The sequence below is a fragment of the Leptodactylus fuscus genome, chromosome 6, assembly GCF_031893055.1.
Source record: "Leptodactylus fuscus isolate aLepFus1 chromosome 6, aLepFus1.hap2, whole genome shotgun sequence".
NCBI lineage: Eukaryota > Metazoa > Chordata > Amphibia > Anura > Leptodactylidae > Leptodactylus > Leptodactylus fuscus.
The window spans coordinates 23,340,502-23,367,290 of NC_134270.1; the positions used below are offsets into that span (position 1 = coordinate 23,340,502).

At 45.3% G+C, this 26,789-nt stretch overlaps 1 protein-coding gene and 1 non-coding gene across 2 annotated transcripts; one reads left to right on the top strand and one right to left on the bottom strand.

Annotated features, from left to right (window-relative positions):
* Positions 1-12,914: 12,914 nt before the first annotated feature.
* LOC142211082 (small nucleolar RNA SNORA76) lies at positions 12,915-13,046 on the bottom strand. The gene has a single exon (XR_012717160.1). It is a non-coding gene; the product is annotated as a small nucleolar RNA SNORA76 (small nucleolar RNA).
* A 1,224-nt stretch (positions 13,047-14,270) lies between these two features.
* ERN1 (endoplasmic reticulum to nucleus signaling 1) lies at positions 14,271-25,952 on the top strand. Its single transcript, XM_075279540.1, has 22 exons — positions 14,271-14,452; positions 17,291-17,411; positions 17,546-17,579; positions 17,858-17,930; positions 18,112-18,184; positions 18,283-18,405; positions 18,487-18,588; positions 18,679-18,940; positions 19,600-19,678; positions 19,900-20,065; positions 20,198-20,316; positions 20,424-20,612; positions 20,685-20,955; positions 21,032-21,119; positions 21,254-21,443; positions 21,528-21,627; positions 23,028-23,227; positions 23,362-23,509; positions 23,588-23,715; positions 24,716-24,839; positions 24,952-25,019; positions 25,222-25,952. Exons 1-22 carry the CDS (start codon positions 14,396-14,398, stop codon positions 25,435-25,437), a joined length of 2,931 nt encoding a protein of 976 aa, XP_075135641.1. The 5' UTR covers positions 14,271-14,395; the 3' UTR covers positions 25,438-25,952.
* The last annotated feature ends 837 nt before the right edge of the window (positions 25,953-26,789 follow it).

Consider the following 26,789-nt stretch of genomic DNA (forward strand, 5'->3'; position numbering starts at 1 on the left):
GCACTATTATATAGAGGGCACAGATACCCCCTGACAGCTTTATACATTGCCTTCATACAAATGAGGAGAGGATAACTGGAACATATGGAGTGTCCACTCCCCTGGTAAGAGGATGCAGGCATGCTGCGAAGGACAGAACCTGTATCAGGTAAAAGGTTCATCTGCTACTGGGCTATGTAATGGTGGAGGATGCGGGCACACTGCAGAGTACAGAACCTGTATCTGAGGGTCATCTGGTAAGAGTCTCATCCACTGCTGGGCTATGTGATGGTGGATCTGGTGGACCTGTATCTGAGGGTCATCTGGTAAGAGGCTCATCAACTGCTGGGCTATGTGATGGTGGATCTGGTGGACCTGTATCTGAGGGTCATCTGGTAAGAGGCTCATCAACTGCTGGGCTATGTGATAGTGGAGGATGCGGGCACAATGCAGAGTACAGAACCTGTATTGGAGGTTTACATGTACAGTTAGGACCACAAGGATGAGCAAAGTATTCTGTAGAGGATACAATGTGGACGTTAGGAATCGCTTGGTGCCCTGCTCCCTGACAACTCTATACATTGCTTTATTCTCTTCTTAGAAATGAGCAGAGGATAACTGGGACACATGTAATTTTTCACTCGCCTGGTAAGGGGCTCATCTTCTGCTGGGCTATGTGCTGGTGGAGGATGCGGGCATGCTGCAGAGGGTAGACTCTGAGGGCCTTCTGCATGTGAATCCAGGTCAGTATTTATAAGACAAAAGAACTGCTGTGGAATATTTTAGATATACATAAAAAATTTTTTATTATTACTCAGACCTTATTCACACACTCAGTGATTGTGAGACAAAACTACAGAACAGGTGCTGAAGCTTCCATTACACCTTAGCGCTGTGTTGTCTGTTCCTGGTTTTGACTCACAATCACTGATGCAAATCACTGTGTGAATTAGGCCTAAGGCCAGTTTCAGGTGGTCATTTTTGGTTTGTATGACATCTGCATTTCCCAGATTGACCAAAGTGTGGCAGAACTGAACAGTAGGATGAACCACAGATGGTCCAGGAAATCACTGTCATGCAGTTTGAACACCAGGTCCAGAACATGGAGGCTATACACTTTGTACTGTGATTATATTTCACTCCTGCCTTACAAAGACTGAGCAGATCTGATGCCTGAAACACTATTCACCCCATCAAGCCTGGCAGACCCCCATTGAATGGCAGTGGAAAGGGGTGAGTACATGGGAGCCATCACAAAACATCTCCACATTATATATACAAATGCTGGAGACCTTGGCAGATGTGGGAGCCATAAACCAGGTATGGGGAGATTTGACTACCCCTACATTGGGTCTACCCCCTTACTGGGAGACTAGATAAGTATGAATCAGGGGCGGACTGCCAATGTATATCACCAGAATGAAAATACTGTTAGGCCTACAAGTTATCTGCCCACCTGGCACCATGACTATTGCTGTAGGATGCAGCCCCTGCTCAAATATGTTCATACCGGAGGCCACTGCGGGGCACTGAGTATGTCTTGCAAGATTCATTGCACAAAGTTGGCCTAGCGGTTTTGTTTGGACCACTGATCTGAAACACCATTACACTGTGGGGTCTCTTCAGACCCCAAAGTATAATATGCTGAGGCTCACGGAAGATGACAAACCTAATAAACAGTGTTACTCACCTTTCCTGGGCTCTGATGCCGGTCTTCGAGATGTGATTGATGTTATATCTGTGTCAATCATAATGTCTCAAAAAACATGCAAATGATGGAAAACTGGAGCCCAGGACAGGTGAGTAACACTTTATGTTCGATCACCCCCAGGGGCCTCCAATCATTATCTGGAAAGACCTCACAGTATAATAATGGGTCATGGGTGGCTAATCCCCCAAAATTCAGGTGAAAGCCCCAAATCTTTGGAAATATATGCAAATCTGTTTTCCAGGATGTAATTAGGAAACCATTGCCTCTGTCCGCTGCCTGTTAGGACGGCCCTCGTACCATCAGTAGAAGTAAACATCCAGCACGCATCTCCTTAGTTTGAATAAAACTTAGCTTTTATTTATCCATATTCAAAAATTGGAAAACATTCAATTTTAGATATAAAAAACGCTCAGTGTGGCCAGCATGGAGGGAAAGCGGGCAGCGTCCGGCTGACGCGTTTCGGAGCCTCTAGGTCAGCTCCTTACTCATAGCCTGACTCTGTGTGAATGAATGTCTCCATAAATAATGGAGACCTACACATGCACACCTGCGCTAATTAAAACACATACCTAACCGCTTGGAAAAAAGGAAGTAAATAGCATAAAAAATGCATGTACATATATAAAATTCTCAATTGTAAATACCTATTTACATGGCAGGATATTCTGCAAACACTGATAGATATAAATATAAATATAGACATATATATATAGTCCTGGTGAAACCTACAAAGTCTGGTCAAATACTGCCCTCAACAAAGATGGACAATATGGTTTCTAGATCCCTCCCGTATCACCTGACATAATGAACCTATCAGGTGCTTGATACAACTGTATGGGAAAAAGAACCAAAGGACAAAGGACACAAAAGAAGACACAAACAACCTATGTGACCGAACATAACCTGACAGAGGAGAAGCCGTACATAACAGTAACACACATACAATCCCACTGAGACATGTGTGAATGCACACCAAAGAAACCGGATCCAACCACGTGACATTCTATCTTAAAGGTAAGTAACGTGTTGGTATTTCACATACTTCTGTAATATTAGCGTGCCTTCACCACTGCAACATTATCAATACCACAGAAGATGAAAGGACATGATGTACAGTATTAGATTAAACAAGAGACAAAAGGACACATAATCAGGGCCCTGCCTATTATTAGTATTTATAAATGTAAGATAGGTCACTTCTGTGATTCATACCTGTAGGTATCCTTGTTCCCAGTTTAAGAATCCAAAAGGCTTCTCTTTCTCGTACCAAAAGGTCCCAATTGCCACCTCTTTTGGGCTTTATAACCTTCTCTATTGCTTTAAATGTAAATGATTCTACATCTCCTTTATGAGTGTCTCTAAAATGTCTTGTTACCCCTGTGATTTTTGTCGAATTCTCATTCAGAATGGAATGTACATGTTCTGATATTCTCAGTTTAAGCGGTCTTATTGTGCTACCAATATAATGCAAGTTGCAAGTGGTACAGGATATCATATATACCACATGATCTGTGGTACAATTCATGTACCTATCAATTTTATAATTCTTAGTTCCCGCAGAGTTAGTAAAATTAGAATCTTTATGTACATATTTACAGACCTGGCATCTGTTGGTACCGCATCTGTGAAAACCTTTTATATGCAACCAAGTATCAGAAATGGGGTTTTTGTTACTTAGAACCAGGCTTGGAGAAAGATCATTGCCCAAAGTTTTGCCTTTTTTGGGTATAAAATTAACCCCCTCCGAGACTATGTTCTTAAAAGTTTCATCCTGGTTAAGAATTCCTAGATTATTTTTGATCACTTTCACAACTTGTTTGTAATCTGCACTATACCTGGTAGAAAAATGTAACCTGTTTTTATTTAAATTTCTATTTTTATGTTTATTTTTATTGGTTGTTAATAAAGATTTTCTGTCCATTTTATTAACTATCTGTTTGGCTCTATTAATGGACCACTGTGAATAATTCCTCTCCTTAAATCGCTCACACATGGTCTCCATCTGAGAGATATAAATTCCGTGATCACTACAAGCTCTTTTCAATCGAATTAACTCTCCGACTGGTAGGGAACGTTTTGTATGTTCCGGATGAGAACTTTTAAAATGTAGCAATGCGTTACCTGAGGTTTCCTTGCGATATAGACGTGTTTTTACACTTTTTGTTTCATCATCTCCTGTTAAAGTAATGTCTAAAAAATTTGTGGTATTCAAACTGACATTGTGTGTAAACCTTAAATTAAGATGGTTACTGTTGATGTAATTGACGAAATCCTGTATTTGATCTAGACCACCTTCCCATACAATCGGCAAATCATCAATATATCTTCCATACCAGTGTATGTGATTACGAAAGGGGTTACTGGCATGGAAGATACTATTACTTTCCCACCACGACATCACCAGGTTGGCCAAAGAGGGCGAGAACCTCGCCCCCATTGGCACCCCCCGAACCTGCAGATAGAAACTGTCATCAAACATAAAGAAATTGTGATGGAGAAGATACTCCACCACATCTATAACATATTGACAAATTTCTGCTGAAAAAGTAGAATGTTTTTTAAGGTGATATCCCAATGCAAGCAATGCCACATCATGTGGTATAGAAGGATACAAGGCCGACACATCACATGTCAACCATTGGTATTCCCCCCTCCACTCAAACTCATCAAAAATTCTCAGTATCTCCTTTGAGTCACGAATATAGCCAGGTGTACGTACCACTAAAGGCTGGAGAATTCGATCAACCCAGTCACACAATCTCTCATTTAGAGACCCTATACCTGACACTATTGGTCTGAGTGGAGGGGGGAAAACCCCTTTGTGAATTTTAGGTAAACCATGCATAATTGGCATTACTGGATTTTCATTCATGAGATATTTCGCCTCTTTACCAGAGAAAACTCCTAATTGTTCACCATAGATGACAAGTTTGTGGAGGGACATAGCAAATTGATTAGTGGGATCATTTGACAATTTTTTGTATGTGGATGTGTCCTCCAAAATATTGAGGATTGATTTTAGATAGTCATCCTTATTAAGGACAACTATTTTTCCTCCCTTATCCGCCATACGAATGATTAATCTGTCATTTTTCTCTAAAAGATCAAGTGCTGCTCTCTCTTTTTTGCTCAAATTATCTCTATACATGGTAGGGGTCTCCTGCAATTTTGTTAAGTCCCTTTCCACAGTCAAACGAAACTGTTCAAGAATAGGGGCTCTGGAAGATGAGGGATAAAATTGTGGATTTTTCACCCTCATTTTCATGTCCACCACATCACATGTTTTCGAAAAGTTTCCATCTAATTCTTGTAGTTCAAGGAGACAACATTGTTCCCTAAACTGTAAATTCTCATACTCATTAATGTGAGACCTATTAATAGGAAAGGAATAATCATCTGATGCTTCAATAAAGTGTTTTCTTATTGCTAATAGTCTGATAAATTTGTTTAAATCCATCAAAGTAGTAAAAAGATTAAACCTGTTATTAGGCACAAAATTCAGACCATGCGATAACAGACTAATATCTTCAGTTGAAAGCATTACATCAGATAAATTTAATACATTATGTTCATTTGGCACATCTAAACTTGAGGGTATGACTTTCCTATCCTCTTTTTCCTCAAGAAAGGACATCCCCTGTCCCCGATCAAGGGACACATCCTCTAATTCCGATATTTCCGCGTGAAATAACGCGGATTTCCGCTTGTGCTTGCGACCTCCTCTGTGCGATTTGCGTTTCCCTTCTTCCTTTTTGTGTCCATTGTCCTGTCCATTGATTTCTCTGAGATCATGTCTCTGTGTCTGTGTTTGTTGACATCCTCCGCTTGTAAAAAACTGTGAGAATCGTGAGAGATATTGTCATTATCCGAGAAATCCGTGTCCTTGTCTGTAGAACTAAAGGATACTCTCCTTTTTGTTTGTTGAAATTTACGTTTCTTGTTTCTGTGATTGTGATGGAATTTAAGAATCGATTTCGGTGTGGAGGAAGTATGTTTATTCCATCTGTAAATTTCCCCCGACTCAAAGTCCTCCTTATCTCTTTGAAACTTATTTTTCTTTATTTTGATGATGTCTTCTTCTAAAGATTTTATTTTATCCTGGATTTTAGTGTAACCAGTATCAAACTCCGGTTTATCTTTATATTTACAGAGATCCTGTTTGATGTTTTTTATTTCTTCCTTCAGTATAATCAGTTTCTCTTCCTCATATTTGATTATAATTTTCATTAAATTTAAGGAGCACTCTGTGAGAGCATTCTCCCATTCACTTTTAAATTTTTCATTGTAGATGGTTGTCGGGAATTTATTTAACCGTAAGCCTCTTGGTACCATGTTTTTATCTGTGTACGATTTCAAAGACTCACAGTCCCACCACACCTTAGTCTCTTGTTGTAAAGAGTTAAACAATTTAGAAAGGAGACCTCGGCAATCCTGTGTAATAGTTCCAGATTCTCCAGTTCGAGGATCATTAAAAACTTCCTTTAATCTCTCATTGCGTGCATTTTCAAAATTTCCCTCCAGCAAAGCCAGTAGTATCCTTTAGTTCTACAGACAAGGACACGGATTTCTCGGATAATGACAATATCTCTCACGATTCTCACAGTTTTTTACAAGCGGAGGATGTCAACAAACACAGACACAGAGACATGATCTCAGAGAAATCAATGGACAGGACAATGGACACAAAAAGGAAGAAGGGAAACGCAAATCGCACAGAGGAGGTCGCAAGCACAAGCGGAAATCCGCGTTATTTCACGCGGAAATATCGGAATTAGAGGATGTGTCCCTTGATCGGGGACAGGGGATGTCCTTTCTTGAGGAAAAAGAGGATAGGAAAGTCATACCCTCAAGTTTAGATGTGCCAAATGAACATAATGTATTAAATTTATCTGATGTAATGCTTTCAACTGAAGATATTAGTCTGTTATCGCATGGTCTGAATTTTGTGCCTAATAACAGGTTTAATCTTTTTACTACTTTGATGGATTTAAACAAATTTATCAGACTATTAGCAATAAGAAAACACTTTATTGAAGCATCAGATGATTATTCCTTTCCTATTAATAGGTCTCACATTAATGAGTATGAGAATTTACAGTTTAGGGAACAATGTTGTCTCCTTGAACTACAAGAATTAGATGGAAACTTTTCGAAAACATGTGATGTGGTGGACATGAAAATGAGGGTGAAAAATCCACAATTTTATCCCTCATCTTCCAGAGCCCCTATTCTTGAACAGTTTCGTTTGACTGTGGAAAGGGACTTAACAAAATTGCAGGAGACCCCTACCATGTATAGAGATAATTTGAGCAAAAAAGAGAGAGCAGCACTTGATCTTTTAGAGAAAAATGACAGATTAATCATTCGTATGGCGGATAAGGGAGGAAAAATAGTTGTCCTTAATAAGGATGACTATCTAAAATCAATCCTCAATATTTTGGAGGACACATCCACATACAAAAAATTGTCAAATGATCCCACTAATCAATTTGCTATGTCCCTCCACAAACTTGTCATCTATGGTGAACAATTAGGAGTTTTCTCTGGTAAAGAGGCGAAATATCTCATGAATGAAAATCCAGTAATGCCAATTATGCATGGTTTACCTAAAATTCACAAAGGGGTTTTCCCCCCTCCACTCAGACCAATAGTGTCAGGTATAGGGTCTCTAAATGAGAGATTGTGTGACTGGGTTGATCGAATTCTCCAGCCTTTAGTGGTACGTACACCTGGCTATATTCGTGACTCAAAGGAGATACTGAGAATTTTTGATGAGTTTGAGTGGAGGGGGGAATACCAATGGTTGACATGTGATGTGTCGGCCTTGTATCCTTCTATACCACATGATGTGGCATTGCTTGCATTGGGATATCACCTTAAAAAACATTCTACTTTTTCAGCAGAAATTTGTCAATATGTTATAGATGTGGTGGAGTATCTTCTCCATCACAATTTCTTTATGTTTGATGACAGTTTCTATCTGCAGGTTCGGGGGGTGCCAATGGGGGCGAGGTTCTCGCCCTCTTTGGCCAACCTGGTGATGTCGTGGTGGGAAAGTAATAGTATCTTCCATGCCAGTAACCCCTTTCGTAATCACATACACTGGTATGGAAGATATATTGATGATTTGCTGATTGTATGGGAAGGTGGTCTAGATCAAATACAGGATTTCGTCAATTACATCAACAGTAACCATCTTAATTTAAGGTTTACACACAATGTCAGTTTGAATACCACAAATTTTTTAGACATTACTTTAACAGGAGATGATGAAACAAAAAGTGTAAAAACACGTCTATATCGCAAGGAAACCTCAGGTAACGCATTGCTACATTTTAAAAGTTCTCATCCGGAACATACAAAACGTTCCCTACCAGTCGGAGAGTTAATTCGATTGAAAAGAGCTTGTAGTGATCACGGAATTTATATCTCTCAGATGGAGACCATGTGTGAGCGATTTAAGGAGAGGAATTATTCACAGTGGTCCATTAATAGAGCCAAACAGATAGTTAATAAAATGGACAGAAAATCTTTATTAACAACCAATAAAAATAAACATAAAAATAGAAATTTAAATAAAAACAGGTTACATTTTTCTACCAGGTATAGTGCAGATTACAAACAAGTTGTGAAAGTGATCAAAAATAATCTAGGAATTCTTAACCAGGATGAAACTTTTAAGAACATAGTCTCGGAGGGGGTTAATTTTATACCCAAAAAAGGCAAAACTTTGGGCAATTATCTTTCTCCAAGCCTGGTTCTAAGTAACAAAAACCCCATTTCTGATACTTGGTTGCATATAAAAGGTTTTCACAGATGCGGTACCAACAGATGCCAGGTCTGTAAATATGTACATAAAGATTCTAATTTTACTAACTCTGCGGGAACTAAGAATTATAAAATTGATAGGTACATGAATTGTACCACAGATCATGTGGTATATATGATATCCTGTACCACTTGCAACTTGCATTATATTGGTAGCACAATAAGACCGCTTAAACTGAGAATATCAGAACATGTACATTCCATTCTGAATGAGAATTCGACAAAAATCACAGGGGTAACAAGACATTTTAGAGACACTCATAAAGGAGATGTAGAATCATTTACATTTAAAGCAATAGAGAAGGTTATAAAGCCCAAAAGAGGTGGCAATTGGGACCTTTTGGTACGAGAAAGAGAAGCCTTTTGGATTCTTAAACTGGGAACAAGGATACCTACAGGTATGAATCACAGAAGTGACCTATCTTACATTTATAAATACTAATAATAGGCAGGGCCCTGATTATGTGTCCTTTTGTCTCTTGTTTAATCTAATACTGTACATCATGTCCTTTCATCTTCTGTGGTATTGATAATGTTGCAGTGGTGAAGGCACGCTAATATTACAGAAGTATGTGAAATACCAACACGTTACTTACCTTTAAGATAGAATGTCACGTGGTTGGATCCGGTTTCTTTGGTGTGCATTCACACATGTCTCAGTGGGATTGTATGTGTGTTACTGTTATGTACGGCTTCTCCTCTGTCAGGTTATGTTCGGTCACATAGGTTGTTTGTGTCTTCTTTTGTGTCCTTTGTCCTTTGGTTCTTTTTCCCATACAGTTGTATCAAGCACCTGATAGGTTCATTATGTCAGGTGATACGGGAGGGATCTAGAAACCATATTGTCCATCTTTGTTGAGGGCAGTATTTGACCAGACTTTGTAGGTTTCACCAGGACTATATATATATGTCTATATTTATATTTATATCTATCAGTGTTTGCAGAATATCCTGCCATGTAAATAGGTATTTACAATTGAGAATTTTATATATGTACATGCATTTTTTATGCTATTTACTTCCTTTTTTCCAAGCGGTTAGGTATGTGTTTTAATTAGCGCAGGTGTGCATGTGTAGGTCTCCATTATTTATGGAGACATTCATTCACACAGAGTCAGGCTATGAGTAAGGAGCTGACCTAGAGGCTCCGAAACGCGTCAGCCGGACGCTGCCCGCTTTCCCTCCATGCTGGCCACACTGAGCGTTTTTTATATCTAAAATTGAATGTTTTCCAATTTTTGAATATGGATAAATAAAAGCTAAGTTTTATTCAAACTAAGGAGATGCGTGCTGGATGTTTACTTCTACTAGTTGAACCACACCCTGGGCTGAAGGGCAACAAAATCTCCGTGCATCCAACTCAAGCTTTCAGGTGAAGTTCTTCAATATACGTAAGAATTTTATACACCCAGTGTTGGATATTGGAACAAGAAGGTGAGCTGACTTCAAATTTTCGACAAGGATATATAACCTCGTACCATCATGCATGATTTTTTTTCAATAAGCCTAATAACATGATGCGGGGATTATTGCCAAACTAGTATTTCTATTCCAAAAGGTAGCGTACAGAGGTGCCATTTTCTTAATTACATCCTGGAAAACAGATTTGCATATATTTCCCATAATCCCCCAGTGGAGCGAAAATGGCTTATATGTCTCCATACACCTGTAAAGGTGCCCGCTCCCTAAGGAGTGTTGTTATCCCCTGACCTAAATCTTCGGAACATTTATAAAGAAAACCTCATATGGCACTATAGGACATTATACTGTGTGCAGGGGCCACTATGGGACATTATACTGTGTGCAGGGGCCACTATGGGACATTATACTGCGTGCAGGGGCCACAGCAGGGTCTTATAGTGTTAAGGGGCCACTGTGAGACTTTAAGACTCAGTGAGTTTGATGGCGGCGGCTGCTGCACTTACAGTATAATGGCCACCTTGACCCTAAAGCTTATAAGTTTACTTACATAGGACTGCTGCCTTTACCTATATAAATGCCTGCTTTACCCGGAGTGAGGGGCAGCAGTCCTGTGTAAGTTAGTTTCGGTCTGACATGGTAACTATAGAACTGCTGCCTCCTTATGTCACACAGGACAGTTTACAAGTAGGAGCTACTTCTGCTGAGCCCACCTAAAAAACGGGGCCATGCCTAAATTTTTTTCCAGGGGAACTTTCTGGTCCTAATCTACCCCTGCTATGAATACTGTGCCCACAGTGTGATGGTCAGGGAGAGAGCCGCGATCTGAAGTCACTACTCATTCTGCCCCGCCCCCGTTCTGGGGTTGGCACCAGAGCAGAGTAATAAAAATTGAGTTCATCTGTCGCTTCCCAGAAAGCCAATGGGCATCTGTATCAGTGCTGAGGGAAAACCTTATCAGAGCAGATTTATTAGGTGCAACTTTTTGTTTGATGTGTCACCCTCAAGGGGGCCAAGCCAGCGGGTGCTCCTCATTTATGGGTCAGGCGTTATAATGGCAGTCTTTATAAATCTCCCTTTGTGCTTCTGGACTGCTCAGAGACCCTGACCAGTTATATGAAGGCTCCCATCTGTGTGTTGTCAGCTTTACATAAGGGTGTCGGGACAGGTGAGCAGCTGCGCACAATATTGGGACCAGGGCAGTGTCAGAGAGCCGTGTTCTCAGCTGCACCCCCAGGGACTGCCCTTTGTGTACTATGGGTGGACCTCAGCTCTAGACCAGGCCCGCTGGTACAATGGGCTTGTCCATGTTTGGGCTGTTCACCCCTGTAGGAGCCATTAAAGATGTACAGGATTAGAAATCATAGCTGCTCTTCTCCCACGAGCAGCATTACCCCAGACCATTGGCTGGGCCTAGTACTACAGATCATTAAAGGGGTTTTCCAGGTTATATACTTGATGACCTATCATTTAGGCGTCAAATGCAGAGGCCTGTTTGAAGAGGCCTCAAGGGTTCAGCACTTTACAAGAACACCAGCTGTGCTCAGCCAATTCACTTGAATGGGACTGAGCTGTGATCAGGCCCCAATTCCAGAAAACCACTTTAAGGGTTTGTTCACACTAGCGCTTGTATTCCGTCCGCATGGAGACACCCCCCCCCCCAAAAAAAAAAAACGGAATACCAACGCTAATGCAAGTGTTGTGCAGTTAAGCACATGGAGCCCATAGACTATAATGGGCTCCGTGTGCTTGTCGCGCACTGCCCGCACAATTCATTCGTGCAGACAGTGCGCAGCAAGCACACAGAGTCCATTATAGTCTATGGGCTCCATGTGCATAGAAGCGCTAGTGTGAACCAACCCTAAGCTGAGTGAGGCAGGCCTGCAGTATCACACACTATAGACAGCAGCCATGTTTCTACAACCCCCTTTAATCAGAAGGCAAGACTAATGACTTAAGAGATCAGGATCCGACTCATTTCATCTCTTCAGCTAATGGCCAGTAAGCTGCTGCAGTCTGAACACAGCCTGAATCTTTCACACCACCCAGTGTTTAGCTATATCCAGGGCTCCATAGTAAAGATACAACAAGATACAAATGAGCTTTATTAGCATTACTAAAGAGTAAAACATTCGGTGTTGCCAAAGCAGAAAAGGGGGATGGGTATGGGGTCTGTGGGTTGGGGTTTCAGTGTCCTTAGAGTCTCGTTCTTGTTTGGTGCATGCGGATATCAGTTGGTATGGGATAAACAGGTGATTGTGGGAGGGGGCACTTAGTGGTGTCCGGGTGCCATAGCAATGGCACCACCCAGACTGAAGGGTGGCTTGTAGTCTGTAAGGCTAGGCAGCCATCATGTGACAAAACACCTCCATGTTGCACAGATAACTGTAGTATGGGGAAACCACTCAGATCTCCCATATTTTAGATTTCTTTCTTACATCAGGGGTGTTAGGTTAATAAATTATAAAACTGGTCACCAATCTAACTTCCTGTCCAATAGAAAGCTGGCTGTCAGTCCATACACATTTGTATTGTGAATATGGAGAGCTGAAGCCTTTACCAAGGTCACTTCATATGGCCATAGCTCTGGTTTTATACCACCTAGAAAACTGGTAGCACAAGAAAGTTGCTGCTCAGCCTTCATACAATGCCAGGGTGTAAGAACTAGCTACAGCAACCTGAGATATCACTAGTTACAGTCAGGTATTTGGCTTCACTATAAGGTCACTTTCCTGCCTATTCTACACTAGTGATATCTCAGATTCTGTTCTAGCTGGTACTGGACATAAGCTGAGAATTTCCTCTTGTGACAGCAGATCCCTTTTTCTAGGCGGTATATAACCAGAGATACAGCCATACGAATCCCTGCTGCAATAAACATGGCGGCCTCCAGTACAGTCCATATGAATCAGTACAGACTGGAGACTGCACCACAGGAACTACAACTCCCAGGAAGCCACAGCTCATCCCTATGAACAGGTGTAGCTTTGTTTTAAAAGCACCACATGGGCGGAGCCAGGCAGCACCAGTTATAACAAGCAGTCACTATAGCACTGGAGCTTGGCCAATGACACCACGGGCAGGGCAATCACCGGTTCAAAGCCAGTGCTGCAAACAAAAATCACAGAGAGGCAGAATAGAGTTGACAAAACTTTATTAAACAGTGACAGTACAGACAGTGACACCCCAACCCCCACCACAACCTCCAGTTGGACAGCGGCTCCAGATCCAGAAGAGACCTCAGGACAAGAACCTGGAAGAGAAGAAGAAGACAGGATGTAAGTCCAAGGAGTCCAACATGGCAGCCAAGCCTAGCAGCCAATCACAGAGCAGCGTCAGATGAGAAGGTGACGTCATCAGGATCTGAAGTCTAACGCGTTAATGGTCATCATTACTGCTCTGACTACGGTCGGCACAAGTTCCCTCAGGAATTACAAGCTAGACACCCGGGAGATCAATCAGTAACCCGGCCAAGTGGCTGCAGAAGACTAAACGGAGGCCCGGCCCGACTACACACCGGGGCAAGAGGGCGGCACTAGCTAAGCCCATCTCAGGGTAACAAGACAGGGGCCGCCTGTACACAAGAAGTGAAGCCCGCCCGGCCATAACTCACACCCCCTCCCGCATATACCGGAGCGCAAACACACACTCACCTCTCCCGGAGACACAAGAGGCTCCAGTCCAGGCTGCGCGCTCTTATATACCCGCAGTGACGCACTTCCGCGCAGTGGGCGTGTCCTGTAGCGTCTCCATAACAGCCGCCTGATAGAAAACAGACTGCCCTCTAGTGGAGTGGAGGTGATAAGGATGGCTGAAGAAAGGAGGCGGAGTAATGTCAGAGAGGGAGGAGTCACAGTGGAGTGTCAGCTCCTGAGGCACAGGTGTCACCTCAGAGTGCCGCATATCATTGTGTCAGGGTGTGGCGGGTGTCAGCTCTGATCTGTAGGGTTTTGAGGTGCGGGGTCCGCTCTGATTTGAGGATGAGGGGTGTGTCCGCTCTGTACGGGGGGTGGAGGATTATTTTGGGGTGTGCAGGGTATCCGGTGTGTGGGGTTCAGCTCTGAGGTGATGTCGGGCTCACACTCCGTGGATAAGTTGTTGCTCCTGAGACTGAAGCTTTGGATACCTTGTTGTACAGGTGACCTGAGCTCTGGTTTAATGCAGCCAATCACCGCGCCGCTGTCTTCCTTAGCTCCGCCTATCACAGTAGAGCAGCGATCTGATTGGCTCCTCTTTCCATCCTCCAGTCTCTGCCCACTTGTTGTTGATTCTGCCCCGGGCCGCGACGTCAAGTTTGGGGGCGTGTCTTCTGGCTCCTCCTACAGGAAGCGCTCGGAGCTGCGGACACATTGGTCGGTAATGGAGGAGCCGTGCAGGGACGGGAGCTGGTGACCGTCTAGGTAGAGGCCCGGGGGCCACAGTCACTCCTGGGGCCACAGTCAGACACAAGAAGCAGTCATGGCCGGGACGGCGCGGAAAGTCCTGTGCCTGGTGCTGGTGCTGCTCTGCCAGATGGTGAGTGATGAATGCCAGCTGCTGCCTGCACCGACCCCAATACTGCCCATATGTAACCTGTAGTGACCCCAGTACCCTCTGTACCAACCCTAGCACCCCTATATCTAACCTGTAGTGACCCCAGTACTGCCCATATCTAACCTGTAGTGACCCCAGTACCCTCTGTACCGACCCCAGTACTGCCCATATCTAACCTGTAGTGACCCCAGTACCCTCTGTACCAACCCTAGCACCCCTATATCTAACCTGTAGTGACCCCAGTACTGCCCATATGTAACCTGTAGTGACTCCAGTACCCCCATATGTAACCTGTACCGACCCCAGTACTGCCCATATGTAACCTGTAGTGACCCCAGTACTGCCCATATGTAACCTGTAGTGACCCCAGTACCCCCATATCTAACCTGTAGTGACCCCAGTACCCCCATATGTAACCTGTACCGACCCCAGTACTGCCCATATGTAACCTGTAGTGACCCCAGTACTGCCCATATGTAACCTGTAGTGACCCCAGTACTGCCCATATGTAACCTGTAGTGACCCCAGTACTGCCCATATGTAACCTGTAGTGACCCCAGTACTGCCCATATGTAACCTGTAGTGACCCCAGTACCCCCATATGTAACCTGTAGTGACCCCAGTACTGCCCATATGTAACCTGTAGTGACCCCAGTACCCCCATATCTAACCTGTAGTGACCCCAGTACCCCCATATGTAACCTGTACCGACCCCAGTACTGCCCATATGTAACCTGTAGTGACCCCAGTACTGCCCATATGTAACCTGTAGTGACCCCAGTACCCCCATATCTAACCTGTAGTGACCCCAGTACCCCCATATCTAACCTGTAGTGACCCCAGTACCCTCTGTACCAACCCCAGTACTGCCCATATCTAACCTGTAGTGACCCAGTACCCTCTATACCAACCCTAGCACCCCTATATCTAACTTGTAGTGACCTTAGCACCCCTATATCTAATCTGTAGTGACCCCAGTACCCTCTGTACCGACTCTAGCACCCCCATATGTAACCTGTAGTGGCCTCAGTACCCACTATACTGAACCTAGCACCCTTATATCTAACCTGTAGTGACCCCAGTACCCCCATCTGTAACCTGTAGTGACCCCAGTACCCTCTATACCCACCCTAACACCCCCATCTCTAACCTGTAGTGACCCCAGTACCCTCTATACCAACCCTAGCACCCTCATCTCTAACCTGTAGTGACCCCAGTACCCGCTGTACCCTCAATAGCTACCCTGTACTGACCATAGCACCCCCACCAACTGCATGATGACACCTGCAACCTCCATACCTGAGCCCTGGACCATGGGTGTTATGTATGCAATTTACCTGTCAGAGGAGAATAGATTTAGTATATACAGCTGAAGAGAAGATTTATAATATATATAGATGAGGAGGAGAGGAGATGTAGTATATACAGGAGATTAGGAGGATATCTAGTGTATACCAGTGAGGAGGAGAAGAGATGCAGTATATACAGGTGAGGAGGGCAGGTGATCTAGTATAGCCCTGGGCCATGGTTGTTATATGTGTACACTCCACCTGTCACAGGAGAAGAGATGTAGCGTATACAGGTGAGGAGATGGAGTGTATACAGGGCAGGGCAGGTTGTTGATGAGTTTCTGGTCACTTACTTGCTGTATTTGCCCCAGGGCAGCTTCACTGTCATGCTGGTATTGTGCTGGCTGTATGGCGGGGCCTCAGAGCTGACATGGTCACTTTAGGGTTTCCAGTACTGCACAGTTAAAATGTTCCTTCTATTCCTTGGGTTGGGCAATCGCAGCGGAACCAAATCTAGGGTGCATTCACACACGCGCTGTATTTGTCACAATAACGCCTGTAAAGAATCAGCGCTGAAAACCAGACTCCCATTGAGTTACGTTTTATGGTACACATTGAACTCAACGGGAGTCTGTTTTTTAGCGCTGATTCTTTACACGTGTTATTGTGGCAAAAACAGCGCATGTGTGAATGTAGCCTTATAGAGTGTTTTTGTCATATTTTTAATACTTGTATAAAAATCAAAAACTTTGAAACATGCTGAACTGCATTTTAGTCGCCGCAGTCTGACGCCTGTAACGTTTTCATGTTTCTGTGTACAGACCCCTGTAGGAAGGATTTCTAGAGAAGGAGGATTTGAATTTTATTTTATGATTTTAATATATCTTTTTTTACCTTTTTTTTCTTCACTCCCCACAGGGGGTTTGAACCTGCAGTCATTCAGTCGCTTGTTTCATAGGTGGCAGTACAACTGTTTTGCCGTCTATGAGATAATAAGTAATAAGTACCTAGGCCAGTCACAGGCAATCGGCCCAGCTGTCATAGGCCCCAGACGGTTCCCACAAACACACTGTACTGGTGACATAGCAATTGAGGAGAGGGCTTACCCTAGAGCCGGCCCCTGGACCCTAACAGGTCACTGACCCCCACCAAAATTCTTACTAGATCACAGTCCCCTACTCCCTGAATCCATTCATTATAGATCAGCGCCCGTACTGGACCCCCTCTTATAGATCACAGCCCCCTGACCCCTGGACTCTGATAGATCACAACCTGCCCCCCTCATTATAGACCACAGCCCTCCTGTATCCCAGGGGTGGCTGATCTTACCTCGCTGGATAGGGTTAATGGGTCGGGGGTGAGTGTGTAATGAGCGTGGGGGTTGGGCAGTGATACATTGTAGGGAGCTTCTGGGGTCAAGGATGATGAGTGATACATATAGTAGTTCCATGCCCGTAATGATCTGGTGACCTTATATAGCGCCCCCTGTTGTCTGCTGTGATTGGTCGTTCAGGGTTTCCTTTCTCCTCAGGATGTCGGTGGAGGGAGCGGCGTATCGCTGCCGGAGTCGCTGCTGTTCGTGTCTACCCTGGACGGGAGTCTCCACGCTGTCAGTAAGAGGACCGGCGCCATCAAGTGGACGTTAAAAGAAGGTGAATATTTTAGTACATCCCCATGGGTGTCAGAAGAGTCTGCTGGACATGTGGGGGTTAGTTATGGGGGTAGGAGCGGCAGATCACAGACGGCTGACATCGGAGATTGATTCTGGTTTTCTTTGTTTTGACAGATCCTGTACTTCAAGTCCCGACACATATGGAAGAGTAAGTCTTGTCACCAGCGCAGGCGCCGTCCCTGCAGACCGTCACTCTAGTTCACTGTCCTGCACATCATTTCTTCCCACCGCTAAACTGAGGAAGGGACGGAACACAACCACCTCTGCACTGCCGTCATAGCCCCCCGTATACCGCCATATGAGATATACATGATGAGGCAGCCATGACACCCCTTCCCCTCATTAGTATCCGCCAGCCCGCAGTTAGCGGTTGCAGAAGTCTTCACGCCTTGGGCGTATTTGTGATGTTGTGCGTTCTTTTTGCAGGCCGGCTTTCCTCCCTGATCCCAATGACGGCAGCCTGTACACACTGGGCAGCAAACACAGCGAGGGGCTGACGGTAAGATCGTGGGGGGAGGAGCCTGTATGTAAATGAGCTGTCTCCTGCACGCCACCACAGGGAGTCTTTCGTAAATACTGTATGGCTCTGTATACCTGTGTGAGGTCTTATGCCGACTCACTGTAACGATACCGCAGCTGTTATTGCACTTAATGATTTTTTTTCTTTTTTTAAATAATAGAAACTTCCGTTTACCATCCCGGAGTTGGTGGCGGCGTCGCCGTGTCGGAGCTCGGATGGTATTTTATATATGGGTAAGTGATATGTTGTGTTGCTTCCTGTGGCGTCACTCTTATTTCGTTACGTTCGTGACATTGTGCAGTCTTGTATTTCCGGTCGCCGTCTCTCTCAGGTAAGAAGCAGGATGTCTGGTACGTGGTTGACCTGGTGACTGGGGAGAAGCAGCAGACCCTGACCTCATCCTTTGCCGAAAGTTTGTGCCCATCCACTTCTCTGCTGTACCTGGGACGTATAGGTACGTCGTCTTCACTGTATTGCGCCCCCTGCTGTTGACTCCACCTCCTCCCGAGGTCACATGACTCTTCTTGTCCTTCAGAATATACAATCACCATGTATGACACAAAGAACAAGGAGCTACGCTGGAACGCCACCTACTATGACTACGCCGCCACGCTGCCAGATGAGGGCACGGAATACAGTGAGTTGTGGTTGCTCAGAAAATGGAGGCAATTCTAATCCTGATGGGGAGGGCGTCTGTTCTGTACTCTCCACCCTGCTGTTTTTCCAGAAATGGCCCACTTCGTGTCCAACGGGGATGGTCTGGTGGTCACAGTGGACAGCGACAATGGCGACGTCTTGTGGATTCAGAATTACGGCTCTCCAGTGGTGGCGCTATATATCTGGCAGAGGGAAGGCCTGAGGAAGGTGATACACACCAACGTGGGGGTGGAGACTCTGCGCTACCTCACCTTTATGTCCGGGGAAGTCGGCCGCATCACCAAGTGGAAGTATCCCTTCCCTAAAGAGACGCGAACAAAGAACAAACTAATGTGAGTGCGACCTGGAACTGGGCTGTGATTGGCTGAGCCGAAAACTGTCCATGTGTGTTACTAGTGGTGCACAGTCATGTGACCTCACTATGGCTACAGCCACCACTAGAGGGAGCTCACTACATATAGATGATATAGTCACCACTAGGGGGTGCTCACTGCATACAAATTGTACATCCACCATTAGGAGGCGCTCACTATGTACATATTATACAATCGCTACATATAGAGTATACATCCACCACAAGGAGAAGTTCACTATATACAAATTATACAGTCACCACTAGGGTGAGGTCATTACATACAGATTATACAAGCCACCACTAGAGGGAGCTCACTATATACAGATTATATGGTCATCACTAGGGGGAGCTCTCTGCATACTGCCACTACTGGGGAAGGGGGGCTTCTACATAAAGGTATATACATCTAATACTGACTCTGGAACTATTAGCTTTACAGCTTTGTATCTTGGGCCCCTATAAATATGTATAGTAAAGTTGTAGGGCCCCCAGTGTATCCAGTGTGGTACCGATGTCTCCCTCTGTATAGCCAGCCATGTTTTGTGCAAGCATTCTTTCATGCTAATTTGGCCCCTAGGTGGCGCAGTCTCATATAATGATAGTGGCTCTTGACCGGCTTGTTCTTTTTCTTTCCAGGCCAACTCTCTACGTGGGGAAGTATTCTACCAGCCTCTACGCCTCCTCCTCCCTGGTACATGAGGGCGTTGCGGTGGTGGTGAGTCGCTTGTTGTCATAAATTGTGCGTAGTGATTTGTGAGCGGCCATTGCTCCTGTTATTAACCAAGTCAGTTATAGGGCCCCTCCTCCCATCAGGGACACCTGCAGGCGGTGGCAGCCATTGCTTAGGCTAAACTCACTTGGTTGGAGTGATGTCCACATTGCAGACATTCTCCTGACATCTCCACGTCCACCATACTTACTGTGTCTGTTCTGTAGCCACGGGGTAAGGCGATGCCACTGCTTGATGGCCCCAGGACAGACGGGGTGACAATCGAAGACAACGGGGAGTGTGAATTCACACCCAGCACTGATCTGAAGATCCCCTCTGGCTTGAAGGGAAAGGACAAGCTGAATTACTGGAAGAATCAGTGGCTGTTAATAGGTACAGATGCCCCCTGGTGTTCATACCTGGGATTTCACCTGACTTGTGCTTCTTGTCCTGAGGCACGAGTTGTTGTTTTTTTTTACTGGTCATGGCTGTCAGATCTTCATGAGATTCTGAATGTTTCTACAGGCCACCATGAGATCCCGCTGTCTGCACCAACCAAGATCCTTGACACCTTCCCCTCCACACTGCCACGTGGAAAGGAGAATGTCATTGAATCCGGAGCAGACAAGACACGCTTCTCGGAGGTTGGTACTTCTCACTGACTGTAGGGGCTTGTCCTCCAAGTTTACATGGCAGGATACAGCATGCAGCTGGCACTCTTATAATAATGTCCTGATCTCACCCTTTGCAGGATGTGATGGGGGTGGCAGAGGAGCCATCCACAGAGCTTCCTCCCACTAAGGACATCTCTGATATCTCCAAAACGTTCTTGCCCAAGCCTGAGGCCCCGGTAGACTCCATGCTCAAGGACTTGGCCACCATCATCCTCAGTACCTTCCTCCTGGCAGGGTGGGTGGCCTTTATCATCACCTACCCCAAGGTAAGAATGCATGGACTTGTGTCCCTGGCACACTTAGTGGGCACTACCCACAATTCCCCCTTGTTTCTTCAGACCATGCACCAGCAGCAGCAGCTCCAGCACCAGCAGTTCCAGAAACAGCTGGAGGAGAAGATCCAGCTTCTGCAGATGCAGCACGTCACGTTCCAGTCCCCGGCAGAGGTCACTGCTGATGGCGACTACCTGGATGTTGCAGTGGTGCGGGGGGAGAGCTCTGCTAACAGCACTCCTAACATGTCCCCCCGAGCCTCCAACCACTCGATGCACTCTAACCTCTCCACCTCTGAGGTCGGCAGCGTGGTCTCCACCGAGCAGGAAGATGCAGGTACGTTCCTGAAATATTCCACTGCCCTGCTGGTAGTCCATCATTATTGGCGCTGATCGCAGTTTTTCATTCACAGATGAAGAGATGATAGTGATAGTGGGGAAGATTTCATTCAACCCCCGGGATGTCCTGGGCCACGGCGCGGAGGGCACAATAGTGTATAGGTGAGTGTATAACATGGGGGGAGTCACGTGATGCCTTTCCTCCAGTTCCCATTCACCCCTATTAATTTTGGGGGACTGATCCTTATTCTCGGTCATTGTTTGCAGTTCTGCTATGTATAACTTCCTTCCTACAGGGGGCACTTTGATAACCGAGACGTTGCTGTGAAGAGGATCCTGCCTGAGTGCTTCAGTTTTGCAGATCGGGAGGTTCAGCTGCTGAGAGAATCTGATGAAAATCCCAATGTCATCCGCTATTTCTGCACGGAGAAGGATCGTCAGTTCCAGTACATCGCCATCGAGCTGTGCATGGCCACACTGCAGGAGGTCAGGGGTCAGGGTGACATGAGGGTTTGTCTCCGGTGTCAGGGAAACATGCAGTCTCACATTTGGGCTTCTTGTGCTTCTCAGTTTGTAGAGGATAAGGACTTCGACCGACACGACCTGGAGCCTATCACCCTTTTGGAGCAAACCATGTCGGGGCTGGCATATCTGCATTCCCTTAATATCAGTAAGTGAATGCCTCCTCTTCTGGTAGATGAGAATGTGGGGGGTCTCTGCACTGTCCTTAAAGGGGTCGGTCACTTTCAGGCCAATGGTGAGAGAGAAATGGTTTTGATTCTATAATAAAAAGTTGTAAAATTTTCCAATATATTTTCTGTATCAATTTCTCTTTGCTGTCATTCATTCTGCTTATTCCCGTTGGATAAAAATCAGTCCATGGTCATGTTATATACAGTCCATGGTCATGTTATATACAGTCCATGGTCATGTCATATACAGTCCATGGTCGTGTCATATACAGTCCATGGTCATGTGATATACAGTCCATGGTCATGTTATATACAGTCCATGGTCGTGTCATATACGGTCCATGGTCATGTCATATACAGTCCATGCTCATGTCATATACAGTCCATGGTCATATACAGTCCATGGTCGTGTCATATACAGTCCATGGTCATGTGATATACAGTCCATGGTCATGTGATATACAGTCCATGGTCATGTGATATACAGTCCATGGTCATGTTATATACAGTCCATGGTCATGTCATATACAGTCCATGGTCATGTCATATACAGTCCATGGTCGTGTCATATACAGTCCATGGTCATGTGATATACAGTCCATGGTCATGTTATATACAGTCCATGGTCGTGTCATATACGGTCCATGGTCATGTCATATACAGTCCATGCTCATGTCATATACAGTCCATGGTCATATACAGTCCATGGTCGTGTCACATACAGTCCATGGTCGTGTCACATACAGTCCATGGTCGTGTCACATACAGTCCATGGTCGTGTCACATACAGTCCATGGTCGTGTCACATACAGTCCATGGTCGTGTCACATACAGTCCATGGTCGTGTCACATACAGTCCATGGTCGTGTCACATACAGTCCATGGTCGTGTCACATACAGTCCATGGTCGTGTCACATACAGTCTATGGTCGTGTCACATACAGTCCATGGTCGTGTCACATACAGTCCATGATCATGTGTGTCTATCACATGACCATGAACTTTATATTGTGAGGAATTGATACAGAAAATATATTGGAAAATTGCAGAAGTTTTAATTCTACAAACAATATTTTTCTCAATATTGATCTGAAAGTGGCGGACCCCATTCATTACCCACCATGCACCTGCTCTCACTGTGGAGAACCCCTCACTTTCTCCCTGCTTTTCGTTCTTCCTGTAAAGATCCATCTCTCTCCCCCTGCCATACCTGCTCTTACTGAAGGAAACCCTCCTCTACCTCCTGCCGTTGCTGCTCTTACTGTAGAGAACCCCTCTCCCTATTGCTGTAACCAAATCCTATCCCCTGAGCTCCAGTCCTGTGACATGGTGGGATCTATGACTTCTCCATCCAGTCAGCAGTGTGATGTCTTCTCAGTTCACAGAGATCTGAAGCCTCACAACATCCTGATCTCCATGCCGAGCGCTCACGGGAGGGTGAAGGCCATGATCTCTGACTTTGGTCTGTGTAAGAAGCTGGCGGTGGGCAGACACAGCTTCAGCCGGAGGTCGGGGGTTCCTGGTACGGAAGGCTGGATCGCCCCGGAAATGTTAAGCGAAGATTTTAAAGAGAATCCTGTAAGAAATGAATCTGCCTATTATTGGAGGGATGGGGGAAGGGTGCCCTCTGCAGAATGGGCAGTTCTGGGGAGCAATGGACTGACTGGCAGCAGAGTGGGGAGCAATGGACTGACTAGCTCCTTGTCTTGCAGACTTTTACTGTGGACATCTTCTCTGCTGGCTGCGTCTTTTATTACGTGGTCTCGGAGGGAAGACACCCATTTGGCAAGTCCCTGCAGCGGCAAGCCAATATCCTGCTAGGAACATACAGCCTGGACTGTTTGACCCTAGAGAAACATGGTGAGCCATTATCTGAGGGGGAGGCATGAGGACGCCAACTTCATCGCTCTGAACCTGTCTTGCTCTTTCTTGTTACAGAGGACCTGGTCGCACATCACCTGATAGAGCAGATGATCGACAAGGACCCACAAAAACGACCGTCCGCCCAGGCTGTCCTCAAACACCCCTTCTTCTGGAGCCTGGAGAAACAACTACAGTTCTTCCAGGTCAGCTCCATCTACAGTGAAATAGCCCCAAACCACTCTTTCTATTATTAGCAGAGGCATCCTGTATTATACTCCAGAGCTGCGCTCACTATTCTGCTGGTGCAGTCACTGTGTACATACATTACATTACTTATCCTGTACTAATCCTGAGTTACATCCTGTATTATACTCCAGAGCTGCGCTCACTATTCTGCTGGTGCAGTCACTGTGTACATACATTACATTACTTATCCTGTATTATACTCCAGAGCTGCGCTCACTATTCTGCTGGTGCAGTCACTGTGTACATACATTACATTACTTATCCTGTACTGATCCTGAGTTACATCCTGTATTATACTCCAGAGCTGCGCTCACTATTCTGCTGGTACAGTCACTGTGTACATACATTACATTACTTATCCTGTATTATACTCCAGAGCTGCGCTCACTATTCTGCTGGTACAGTCACTGTGCACATACATTACGTTACTTATCCTGTATTATACTCCAGAGCTGCGCTCACTATTCTGCTGGTACAGTCACTGTGTACATACATTACATTACTTATCCTGTATTATACTCCAGAGCTGCGCTCACTATTCTGCTGGTGCAGTCACTGTGTACATACATTACATTACTTATCCTGTACTGATCCTGAGTTACATCCTGTATTATACTCCAGAGCTGCACTCACTATTCTGCTGGTGCACTCACTGTGTACATACATTACTTATCCTGAGTTACATCCTGTATTATACTCCAGAGCTGCGCTCACTATTCTGCTGGTGCAGTCACTGTGTACATACATTACATTACTTATCCTGTACTGATCCTGAGTTACATCCTGTATTATACTCCAGAGCTGCACTCACTATTCTGCTGGTACAGTCACTGTGTACATACATTACATTACTTATCCTGTATTATACTCCAGAGCTGCGCTCACTATTTGCTTTTTGTTTTTCTTGTGACCCCTGAGGAGGAGGAGCCTTCTAGTCATGTGACTTGTGTCTTGCAGGATGTTAGTGACCGCATAGAGAAGGAGGCTTTGGACGGTCCAATTGTTAAAAGACTTGAGAGGGGGGGTAGAGATGTGGTGAAGCTGGACTGGAGGGAACATATCACTCTGCCGCTGCAGACAGGTACCACTGCTGTGTAATGTGTCGCTGCTGCTCTGGTTGTGTGCCAGACTCTGTTCCCGCCCATTGGTTATCGCCGCCTTTGAATTAACCCCTGTTGTTTCTTGTGTTACAGATTTGAGGAAATTCCGTAGTTATAAGGGGAAATCTGTAAGAGATCTACTGCGGGCACTAAGAAACAAGGTGAGACTCCAACTTTATACAATGACTGCATAATGGAAGGTGAGCCCCCAGCAACACAGAGTGTTTCAGGAAACTTAGAAGTATGGTTCAGCCTTGAGGCATGGAGCGTATATCTCAGTAGTGCAGCTCCTCCTGTCATGGTGCTGCATGCTGGTAGTCGTTGTCTTGCACCCTCATCCTAGTCTTCTTTCTCTCTCTGCAGAAACACCATTATCGCGAGCTGCCGGCAGAGGTGCAGGAGACTCTGGGGAGCGTTCCTGATGAGTTTGTGGGCTACTTCACCTCACGGTTCCCGGGCCTCCTGCTGCACACATATCTGGCCATGCAGCTGTGCGGCCACGAGAGACTCTTCCATCCGTACTACGTCCCGGGGCCACCAGAGCCCACCCCCAGCACTGTGGCCCCGGCTGAGGCATGAGCCATTCTAATGAGGAGGGGGCTGGACATACACACAGTGCCTTATACCGCTCTGCTACACGGGGGGGGGGGGGGGGAGCCGCTGGATGTAGCAGAGTCCTGCCGCACTATGGACTCGGCGGCGGCGGCGTTGGACAATCCTCTACAGCAGATTTTATATTTGTCACAGTGAAGGTTTTATTTATGGACTGAGCTCAGTATTCGGGATCGTGCACCTGACGCGGTGAGGGGTGGCCTGCAGGGGGCGCACTACACGGTCACTGTTACTACATGAAGTATCCAGAGCATTAACTTATTTTATGTTTCTTTTATATTTGGTGCAGAATTTATTTTATAAAACTGGATGTAGTGGGTGAGGGGTGAGGAGCCGAGGGTGAGGAGCACAGGGATGTGACGCTCTGGGTCAGTGGACGGTTTGGGATTTTTTTTAATGCTTTTTCTTCCTTTTGTACTGTAATTTGGAGACGCTGCTGTAGTTCTGGGCTCTGGAATTAAACGCAGTTTTCTCTTTTTTTAGTCCATGGTTCTTTTTGGTTTTGTGGGGGTGGTTATGGGGCACCTGTCATGTATATATCCCATAACAGGAGAAGAGGGTGCACGTCTGTCCACTGGTAGTCGGGATCCGCCCTGTAGTGTATCAGCACCTCGACCCTACAGAGGACTTGGTATAAATGGGATTAGTTTTATGGCTTCAGTGATCAAATTTTTTTTTTTTCCTCTAATGTAGATTGTGAGCCCCATATAGGGATCGCAATGTACGTTTTTTTTTTTTTTGTCCTATCAGTATGTCTTTGTAGAATGGGAGGAAATCCACACAAACACGGGGAGAACATACAAACTCCTTGCAGATTTTGTTCCTGGCGGGATTTGAACCCAGGACTCCAGCACTGCAGTGCTAATCACTGGGCCACTATGTTGCCCCAATCCAAATTGTTCTTAACGTTTTGGTTGTAACTTCCTTTAGATACAGCAACAATAAAGTAAGTATTGGCTCAAGTATATAATATTCCACTTTACGATAAGAGTCACCGGATTACAAGTGACGTCCTAGAACGCAATCGATGGATATATAGTGGATGGCATAATGGACGGGCAGGGTTAATTCGGGTGTCTTTGCTTTCTCTCTACGTATAACCTAAGATCATTAGACCAGGTTCACATGGGGTTTTTTTGGACCGGAATTTGACGCGGAGGCCGCTAGCTGCGACTGGATGGCGGTGCAGTGAACCGGCATCCAATGGCGGCATTCTGTTCCGGATTAGCCCCAAATATATGGGCCTAGTCGGGAGGGCGGTGTCGCGAAGCAGACATCTGCAGCTGATTCGCCTGAAGAAAGGGCAAGTCACTTTTCTT